General features: G+C 46.7%; 1 protein-coding gene across 1 annotated transcript; it reads left to right on the plus strand.

The window, feature by feature from the left end:
* The first annotated feature begins 480 nt into the window (after positions 1-480).
* On the plus strand, positions 481-9,861 carry LOC139394399 (uncharacterized protein in mobD 3'region-like). Its single transcript, XM_071142455.1, has 2 exons — positions 481-572; positions 9,420-9,861. The coding sequence occupies exons 1-2, from the start codon at positions 481-483 to the stop codon at positions 9,859-9,861; spliced, it is 534 nt and encodes a 177-aa protein (XP_070998556.1).
* The last annotated feature ends 342 nt before the right edge of the window (positions 9,862-10,203 follow it).

Here is a 10,203-nt window from a genome sequence, read left to right on the forward strand (position 1 = left end):
TAGTCCAGACTCGTTATAGTTATGTCTTCATTGATTATAGAACAGACTCGTTATAGATATGTCTTAATTAATTATAGTCCAGACTCGTTGTAGTTATGTCTTAATTGATTATAGTCCAGACTCGTTATAGTTATGTCTTAATTGATTATGGAACAGACTCGTTATAGTTATGTCTTAATTGATTATAGAACAGACTCGTTATAGATATGTATTAATTGATCATAGTCCAGTCTTGTATTTCTGATCAGTTTGATATCATTTTAATGTGCTTTTCTTTAAAGGACATTTCTAAGTGACCGCAAACTTTTGAATGGTTGTGTATATCCAGAGGAGATGTTCAGTAGATGGGAGAAACGATATTCACCACATTAAGTCCTTGAATCTTGACTCCTGTGACTGAAAATATGGTGAATTTCATTATTACCATGAAGCCAGCCGGGAGGGAGCCCATATAATATAGCATATAATATCAATGGTAATATGATAAAGCAGTGCAGTGATCGGGTACTGTCCATGGTGCTGAACTCAGAGAGACTGGGCACTGTCCATGGTGCTGAACTCAGAGAGACTGGGTACTGTCCATGGTGCTGAACTCAGAGAGACTGGGTACTGTCCATGGTGATGAACTCAGAGAGACTGGGTACTGTCCATGGTGCTGAACTCAGAGAGACTGGGTACTGTCCATGGTGCTGAACTCAGAGAGACTGGGTACTGTCCATGGTGCTGAACTCAGAGAGACTGGGTACTGTCCATGGTGCTGAACTCAGAGAGACTGGGTGCTGTCCATGGTGATGAACTCAGAGAGACTGGGTGCTGTCCATGGTGCTGAACTCAGAGAGACTGGGTACTGTCCATGGTTCTGAACTCAGAGAGACTGGGTACTGTCCATGGTGCTGAACTCACAGAGACTGGGTACTGTCCATGGTAGTGAACTCACAGAGACTGGGTACTGTCCATGGTGCTGAACTCACAGAGGCTGGGTACTGTCCATGGTAGTGAACTCACAGAGACTGGGGACTGTCCATGGTGCTGAACTAACAGAGACTGGGTACTGTCCCTGGTGCTGAATTCACAGAGACTGGGGACTGTTCATGGTGCTGAACTAACAGAGACTGGGTACTGTCCCTGGTGCTGAATTCACAGAGACTTGGTACTGTCCATGGTGCTGAACTAACAGAGACTGGGTACTGTCCATGGTGCTGAACTCACAGAGACGAAGCGTTGGAGAATAGTAAATGGACACTATTCAGCACCTATAGATCCCTCTAATAGAAAGCTATTGATGCTTGGCCATGATGCTTTTCCCTTTTAGGATGTTTAGGCAGATTGCTCACCCTGTTTCTACTGTAAAGATGGCGCCATGAGGAAAGGTAAAGTGACAGCGCTGTCTGGTCCTAATGAGGGCACTACCCTGGGCAAAAGTGGTGCACTAAATACTCCCTGCCTGTTGATGAACAACTGGCCTGACTCCCTGGCTGTTGATGAACAACTGGCCTGACTCCCTGTCTGTTGATGGACAACTGGCCTGACTCCCTGTCTGTTGATGGACAACTGGCCTGACTCCCTGTCTGTTGATGAACAACTGGCCTGACTCCCTGCCTGTTGATGAACAACTGGCCTGACTCCCTGGCTGTTGATGAACAACTGTCCTGACTCCCTGCCTGTTGATGAACAACTGGTCGGACTCACTGCCTGTTGATGAACAACTGGTCTCCTGATCTCCTCTGCCTGTTGATGAACAACTGGCCTGCCTCCCTGCCTGTTGATGAACAACTGGCCTGACTCCTTACCTGTTGATGAACAACTGGCCTGACTCCCTGCCTGTTGATGAACAACTGGCCTGACTCCCTGTCTGTTGATGAACAACTGGCCTGACTCCCTGCCTGTTGATGAACAACTGGCCTGACTCCCTGCCTGTTGATGAACAACTGGCCTGACTCCCTGCCTGTTGCTGAACAACTGGCCTGACTCCCTGCCTGTTGATGAACAACTGGCCTGACTCCCTGCCTGTTGATGAACAACTGGCCTGACTCCCGGCCTGTTGATGAACAACTGGCCTGACTCCCTGGCTGTTGATGAACAACTGGCCTGACTCCCTGCCTGTTGATGAACAACTGGCCTGACGGGCCTGTAGGGGGGCTAGAGTGGGTCGGCTGCACCCCTTGAGGGGAGCACAGAGGTGGGATTAGCTGGTTTATCCTGGTTCTAACCTGGTCCTGTCTGTCAGTCATATGTAGCCTGTGGTTCTCTCCTGTCTGTCAGTCATCTGGAGCCTGTGGTTCTCTCCTGTTTGTCAGTCATTTGGAGCCTGTGGTTCTCTCCTGTCTGTCAGTCATCTGGAGCCTGTGGTTCTCTCCTGTCTGTCAGTCATATGTAGCCTGTGGTTCTCTCCTGTCTGTCAGTCATCTGGAGCCTGTGGTTCTCTCCTGTCTGTCAGTCATCTGCTGGAGCCTGTGGTTCTCTCCTGTCTGTCAGTCATCTGCTGGAGCCTGTGGTTCTCTCCTGTCTGTCAGTCATCTGGAGCCTGTGGTTCTCTCCTGTCTGTCAGTCATCTGCTGGAGCCTGTGGTTCTCTCCTGTCTGTCAATCATATGTAGCCTGTGGTTCTCTCCTGTCTGTCAGTCATCTGGAGCTTGTGGTTCTCTCCTGTCTGTCAGTCATATGTAGCCTGTGGTTCTCTCCTGTCTGTCAGTCATCTGGAGCCTGTGGTTCTCTCCTGTCTGTCAGTCATCTGGAGCCTGTGGTTCTCTCCTGTCTGTCAGTCATATGTAGCCTGTGGTTCTCTCCTGTCTGTCAGTCATCTGGAGCCTGTGGTTCTCTCCTGTCTGTCAGTCATCTGCTGGAGCCTGTTGTTCTCTCCTGTCTGTCAGTCATCTGCTGGAGCCTGTGGTTCTCTCCTGTCTGTCAGTCATCTGGAGCCTGTGGCTCTCTCCTGTCTGTCAGTCATCTGCTGGAGCCTGTGGTTCTCTCCTGTCTGTCAATCATATGTAGCCTGTGGTTCTCTCCTGTCTGTCAGTCATCTGGAGCTTGTGGTTCTCTCCTGTCTGTCAGTCATATGTAGCCTGTGGTTCTCTTCTGTCTGTCAGTCATCTGGAGCCTGTGGTTCTCTCCTGTCTGTCAGTCATCTGCTGGAGCCTGTGGTTCTCTCCTGTCTGTCAGTCATCTGGTGGAGCCTGTGGTTCTCTCCTGTCTGTCAGTCATCTGCTGGAGCCTGTGGTTCTCTCCTGTCTGTCAGTCATCTGGAGCCTGTGGTTCTCTCCTGTCTGTCAATCATCTGGAGCCTGTGGTTCTCTCCTGTCTGTCAGTCATCTGCTGGAGCCTGTGTTTCACTGTCTGCACCACGGGGTGGTCTTGGCTCCAGCTTTAACTGTGGTTTTCTCTCCCTGATACATCTCTCTCTCTCTGATATAAACACCATAGACATCTCCCTGATACATCTCTCTCTCTCTCTCTCTGATATAAACACCATAGACATCTCCCTGATACATATCTCTCTCTCTCTGATATAAACACCATAGACATCTCCCTGATACATCTCTCTCTCTCTCTGATATAAACACCATAGACATCTCCCTGATACATCTCTCTCTCTCTCTCTCTGATATAAACACCATAGACATCTCCCTGATACATCTCTCTCTCTCTCTCTCTGATATAAACACCATAGACATCTCCCTGATACATATCTCTCTCTCTCTGATATAAACACCATAGACATCTCCCTGATACATCTCTCTCTCTCTCTGATATAAACACCATAGACATCTCCCTGATACATATCTCTCTCTCTCTGATATAAACACCATAGACATCTCCCTGATACATCTCTCTCTCTCTCTCTCTGATGAAAACACCATAGACATCTCCCTGATACATCTCAATTCAATTCAATTCAATTCAAGGGCTTTATTGGCATGGGAAATATGTGTTAACATTGCCAAAGCAAGTGAGGTAGATAATATATAAAGTGAATATATAAAGTGAAATAAACAATACAAATTAACAGTAAACATTACACATACAGAGGTTTCAAAACAGTAAAGACATTACCAATGTCATATTATATATATACAGTGTTTTAACAATGTACGAATGGTTAAAGGACACAAGATAAAATAAATAAGCATAAATATGGGTTGTATTTACAATGGTGTGTGTTCTTCACTGGTTGCCCTTTTCTCGTGGCAACAGGTCACATATCTTGCTGCTGTGATGGCACACTGTGGAATTTCACCCAGTAGATATGGGAGTTTAATAAAAATTGGATTTGTTTTCGAATTCTTTGTGGATCTGTGTAATCTGAGGGAAATATGTATCTCTAATATGGTCATACATTGGACAGGAGGTTAGGAAGTGCAGCTCAGTTTCCACCTCATTTTGTGGGCAGTGAGCACATAGCCTGTCTTCTCTGGAGAGCCATGTCTGCCTACGGCGGCCTTTCTCAATAGCAAGGCTATGCTCACTGAGTCTGTACATAGTCAAAGCTTTCCTTAAGTTTGGGTCAGTCACAGTGGTCAGGTATTCTGCCACTATGTACTCTCTGTTTAGGGCCAAATAGCATTATAGTTTGCTCTGTTTTTCTGTTAATTCTTTCCAATGTGATAAGTAAATGTATTTTTGTTTTCTCATGATTTGGTTTGGTCTAATTGTGCTGCTGTCCTGGGGCTCTGTAGGGTGTGTTTGTGTTTGTGAACAGAGCCCCAGGACCAGCTTGCTTAGGGGACTCTTTTCCAGGTTCATCTCTCTGTAGGTGATGGCTTTGTTATGGAAGGTTTGGGAATCGCTTCCTTTTAGGTGGTTATAGAATTTAACGGCTCTTTTCTGGATTTTGATAATTAGTGGGTATCGGCCTAATTCTGCTCTGCATGCATTATTTGGTGTTCTACGTTGTACACGGAGGATATTTTTGCAGAATTCTGCGTGCAGTCTCAATTTGGTGTTTGTCCCATTTTGTGAAGTCTTAGTTGGTGAGCGGACCCCAGACCTCACAACCATAAAGGGCAATGGGCTCTATGACTGATTCAAGTATTTTTAGCCAAATCCTAATTGGTATGTTGAAATGTATGTTCCTTTTGATGGCATAGAATGCCCTTCTTGCCTTGTCTCTCAGATCGTTCACAGCTTTGTGGAAGTTACCTGTGGCGCTGATGTTTAGGCCAAGGTATGTATAGTTTTTTGTGTGCTCTAGGGCAACAGTGTCTAGATGGAATTTGTATTTGTGGTCCTGGTGACTGGACCTTTTTTGGAACACCATTATTTTGGTCTTACTGAGATTTACTGTCAGGGCCCAGGTCTGACAGAATCTGTGCATAAGATCTAGGTGCTGCTGTAGGACCTCCTTGGTTGGTGACAGAAGCACCAGATCATCGGCAAACAGCAGACATTTGACTTCGGATCTCTCTCTCTCTCTCTGATGAAAACACCGTAGATATCTCATTGATACATCTCTCTCTCTCTGATGAAAACACCATAGATATCTCATTGATACATCTCTCTCTCTCTCTGATGAAAAGACCATAGATATCTCATTGATACATATCTCTCTCTCTCTGATGAAAACACCATAGATATTTCATCTCTCTCTGCATCTCTGTTAGTTTTCATTCCCTTGGTTCTGTCAGAGCTCTGGTTTCTGTTTGTTTTCATTCCCTTGGTTCTGTCAGAGCTCTGGTTTCTGTTCGTTTTCATTCCTGAGGTTCTGTCAGAGCTCTGGTTTCTGTTCGTTTTCATTCCTGAGGTTCTGTCAGAGCTCTGGTTTCTGTTTGTTTTCCATTCCTGAGGTTCTGTCAGAGCTCTGGTTTCTGTTCGTTTTCATTCCTGAGGTTCTGTCAGAGCTCTGGTTTCTGTTCGTTTTCATTCCTGAGGTTCTGTCAGAGCTCTGGTTTCTGTTTGTTTTCCATTCCTGAGGTTCTGTCAGAGCTCTGGTTTCTGTTCGTTTCCATTCCAGAGCTCTGGTTTCTGTTCGTTTCCATTCCAGAGCTCTGGTTTCTGTTCGTTTCCATTCCAGAGCTCTGGTTTCTGTTCGTTTCCATTCCAGAGCTCTGGTTTCTGTTCGTTTCCATTCCAGAGCTCTGGTATCTGTTCGTTTCCATTCCAGAGCTCTGGTTTCTGTGGTCTGCGTGAGTCATGCTGGATGAATCTAACCTCATGTTGGTCCTTATTATAGGTAGCACGCCCCCATCCATTTCATTTCTATTCATGACCCCCTTCATTACAGCCCCGTCTGAGTCAGACCACTGATGAAAACCACACGTTAAGTTCCTTTCCTTCCTCCATATCCGCCCACGACGTCCCTCCTCAGCCACAGATTTTTTTATTTTTTTATAAAAAAATGTTAAGTCCCTTTCTCAGTGAGAAACTACCTCTGACTTCCTTCATACTGGACACATCGACCCGCCTCAACCCGTAGATAAAGACCAGCATGTTATGTCCCTACTCAACCCGTAGATAAAGACCAGCATGTTATTTCCCTCCTCAACCCGTAGATAAAGACCAGCATGTTATGTCCCTCCTCAACCCGTAGATAAAGACCAGCATGTTATGTCATGTTATGTCCCTCCTCAACAACCCATAGATACAGACCAGCATGTTATGTCCCTCCTCAACCCGTAGATAAAGACCAGCATGTTATGTCCCTCCTCACCCGTAGATAAAGACCAGCATGTTATGTCCCTCCTCAACCCGTAGATAAAGACCAGCATGTTATGTCATGTTATGTCCCTCCTCAACCCGTAGATAAAGACCAGCATGTTATGTCCCTCTTCAACCCGTAGATAAAGACCAGCATGTTATGTCCCTCTTCAACCCGTAGATAAAGACCAGCATGTTATGTCCCTCTTCAACCCGTAGATAAAGACCAGCATGTTATGTCCCTCCTCAAACCGTAGATAAAGACCAGCATGTTATGTCCCTCCTCAACCCGTAGATAAAGACCAGCATGTTATGTCCCTCCCCAACCCGTAGATAAAGACCAGCATGTTATGTCCTACCATAACCCATAGATAAAGACCAGCATGTTATGTCCCTCCTCAACCCGTAGATAAAGACCAGCATGTTATGTCATGTTATGTCCCTCCTCAACCCATAGATAAAGACCAGCATGTTATGTCCCTCCTCAACCCGTAGATAAAGACCAGCATGTTATGTCCCTCCTCAACCCGTAGATAAAGACCAGCATGTTATTTCCCTCCTCAACCCGTAGATAAAGACCAGCATGTTATGTCCCTCCTCAACCCGTAGATAAAGACCAGCATGTTATATCATGTTATGTCCCTCCTCAACAACCCATAGATACAGACCAGCATGTTATGTCCCTCCTCAACCCGTAGATAAAGACCAGCATGTTATGTCCCTCCTCAACCCGTAGATAAAGACCAGCATGTTATGTCCCTCCTCAACCCGTAGATAAAGACCAGCATGTTATGTCATGTTATGTCCCTCCTCAACCCGTAGATAAAGACCAGCATGTTATGTCCCTCTTCAACGCGTAGATAAAGACCAGCATGTTATGTCCCTCCTCAACCCGTAGATAAAGACCAGCATGTTATGTCCCTCCTCAACCCGTAGATAAAGACCAGCATGTTATGTCCCTCCCCAACCCGTAGATAAAGACCAGCATGTTATGTCCTACCATAACCCATAGATAAAGACCAGCATGTTATGTCCCTCCTCAACCCGTAGATAAAGACCAGCATGTTATGTCCCTCCCCAACCCGTAGATAAAGACCAGCATGTTATGTCCTACCATAACCCATAGATAAAGACCAGCATGTTATGTCCCTCCTCAACCCATGGATAAAGACCATCATGTTATGTCCCTCCTCAACCCGTAGATAAAGACCAGCATGTTATGTCCCTCCTCAACCCGTAGATAAAGACCAGCATGTTATGTCCCTCCTCAACCCGTAGATAAAGACCAGCATGTTATGTCCCTCCTCAACCCGTAGATAAAGACCAGCATGTTATGTCCCTCCTCAACCCGTAGATAAAGACCAGCATGTTATGTCCCTCCTCAACCCGTAGATAAAGACCAGCATGTTATGTCCCTCCTCAACCCGTAGATAAAGAACCCGTCAACCCGTCCCTTCATCCATAAGGATGATGAGCCTCTCTTCTTCCTTCACAGCAAGTTCTGTGTTTTGTGAAGCTTTCGGTTTCCTCTCAGTTTGGTATTGAACACTCCTGAGTCTTCAGGTTTCCTCTCAGTCTGGTATTCAACACTCCTGAGTCTTCAGGTTTCCTCTCTGAGGCGGAAAGAAACACGATAGAGAGAAGAAGAGGGGGGAGGAAGAGAGGGGGGTAGGGAGGGACAGAAATGGGGAGAGGGAGGGAGACTGAGTGAGATAGAGAGGGGGATGGAGAGGGGGATGGAGAGAGAAAGAGAGAAAGAGAGGAGGATGGAGAGAGAGCGATTGAGAGAGAGAGCGAAAGAGGGGGGATGGAGAGAGAGGAGGGGTGGGGGGAGAGAGATGGAGAGAGAGATGGAGAGCGAAAGAGAGGGGGGATGGAGAGAGCGATAGAGAGAGAGCGGGAGATCGAGAGAGAGAGAGCGAAAGAGAGAGAGGGGGGGGGTCGAGAGAGAGAAATGGAGAGAGAGCGAGAGAGAGAGAGAGATGGATAGAGAGCGAGAGAGAGAAATGGAGAGAGAGCGAGAGAGAGAGAGAGAGAGAGAGAGAGCGAGAGAGAGAGATGGATAGAGAGCGAGAGAGAAATGGAGAGAGAGCGAGAGAGAGAGAGAGAGAGAGATGGAGAGATGGAGAGAGAGCGAGAGAGAGAGAGAGAGAGAGAGGCTGAAAATCTGTGGGAGAGAAGGGAAGAGAGCAGCAGGGAGGCCAGCCAAAGCACAGAGGAAAGATTGACCCAATACATGTTAAAGATGACTGACACGCTGAGTCACCAACACTTTGAACAGACACAATTATAACTTAATAACCAGAAACCTTTTACTGAGAGCTCTTTATATTTCAATACGTCAGTAACAGACTCAGGTGAGAAGCCAGGCAGTATTCTAAATGACTCCCTAATTCCCTTCTTTTGACCAGGGCCCATAGGACACTACTTAGGGATTAGGGTGCAATTTGTGACACAGAACAGGGTCTACACAGACAATTACTTTCTGGAGGTGAGAGTTCTAGTGGTTCTGGTTTCAAACAACGTAACATACAGACATACTTCAACGAATATGGGACAATGCAACAAGCAATATGTTTGATAAACCCATGAGCAGATTGAGATAAGCCTGCTGTAACCCTCAGACCTATGTGGTCATATTAAAGGTACTAGTAACCATAGGATTACACACATATATAGAATGTTACGTTACAGGAATATTGAATAATAATGGTAGGAAAACAGTCAGGGATGTGGACTAACCACGGCTAATCTGACCAAGGCTAACCTGACCAGGGCTAACCTAACCAGGGCTAACCTGACCACGGCTAACCTGACCAGGGCTAACCTGACCAGGGCTAACCTGACCAGGGCTAACCTGACCAGGGCTAACCTGACCAGGGCTAACCTGACCAGGGCTAACCTAACCACTGCTAACCTAACCACTGCTAACCTAACCACGGATAACCTGACCACGGCTAATCTGACCACGGCTAATCTGACCACGGCTAACCTGACCACGGCTAATCTGACCACGGCTAACCTGACCACGGCTAACGTGACCACGGCTAAACTGACCAGGGCTAATCTGACCACGGCTAACCTGACCACGGCTAACCTGACCACGGCTAACCTGACCATGGATAACCTGACCACGGCTAACCTGACCATGGATAACCTGACCAGGGCTAACCTGACCAGGGCTAACCTGACCACGGCTAACCTGACCAGGGCTAACCTAACCACTGCATAACCTAACCAGGGATAACCTAACCAGGGATAACCTAACCACGGATAACCTGACCACGGATAACCTGACCACGGCTAACCTGACCACGGCTAACCTGACCACGGCTAACCTGACCAGGGCTAACCTGACCAGGGCTAACCTGACCAGGGCTAACCTGACCACGGCTAACCTAACCACTGCTAACCTGACCAGGGCTAACCTAACCAGGGATAACCTAACTAGGGATAACCTAACCAGGGATAACCTAACAACGGATAACCTAACCAGGGATAACCTAACCAGGGATAACCTAACCAGGGATAACCTAACCAGGGATAACCTAACCAGGGCTAACCTAACCACTGC

Source organism: Oncorhynchus clarkii, unplaced genomic scaffold (assembly GCF_045791955.1).
Source record: "Oncorhynchus clarkii lewisi isolate Uvic-CL-2024 unplaced genomic scaffold, UVic_Ocla_1.0 unplaced_contig_3043_pilon_pilon, whole genome shotgun sequence".
In the NCBI taxonomy this organism is placed as follows: domain Eukaryota; kingdom Metazoa; phylum Chordata; class Actinopteri; order Salmoniformes; family Salmonidae; genus Oncorhynchus; species Oncorhynchus clarkii.

Coding starts and splice junctions, on each gene's coding strand:
- LOC139394399 (XM_071142455.1), top strand. CDS start 481: ATGATAAAGCAGTGCAGTGATCGGGTACTGTCCATGGTGCTGAACTCA. Junction 573..9,419: donor GCTGAACTCAGAGAGACTGG/GTACTGTCCATG, acceptor TAACCTAACCAG/GGCTAACCTGACCACGGCTA.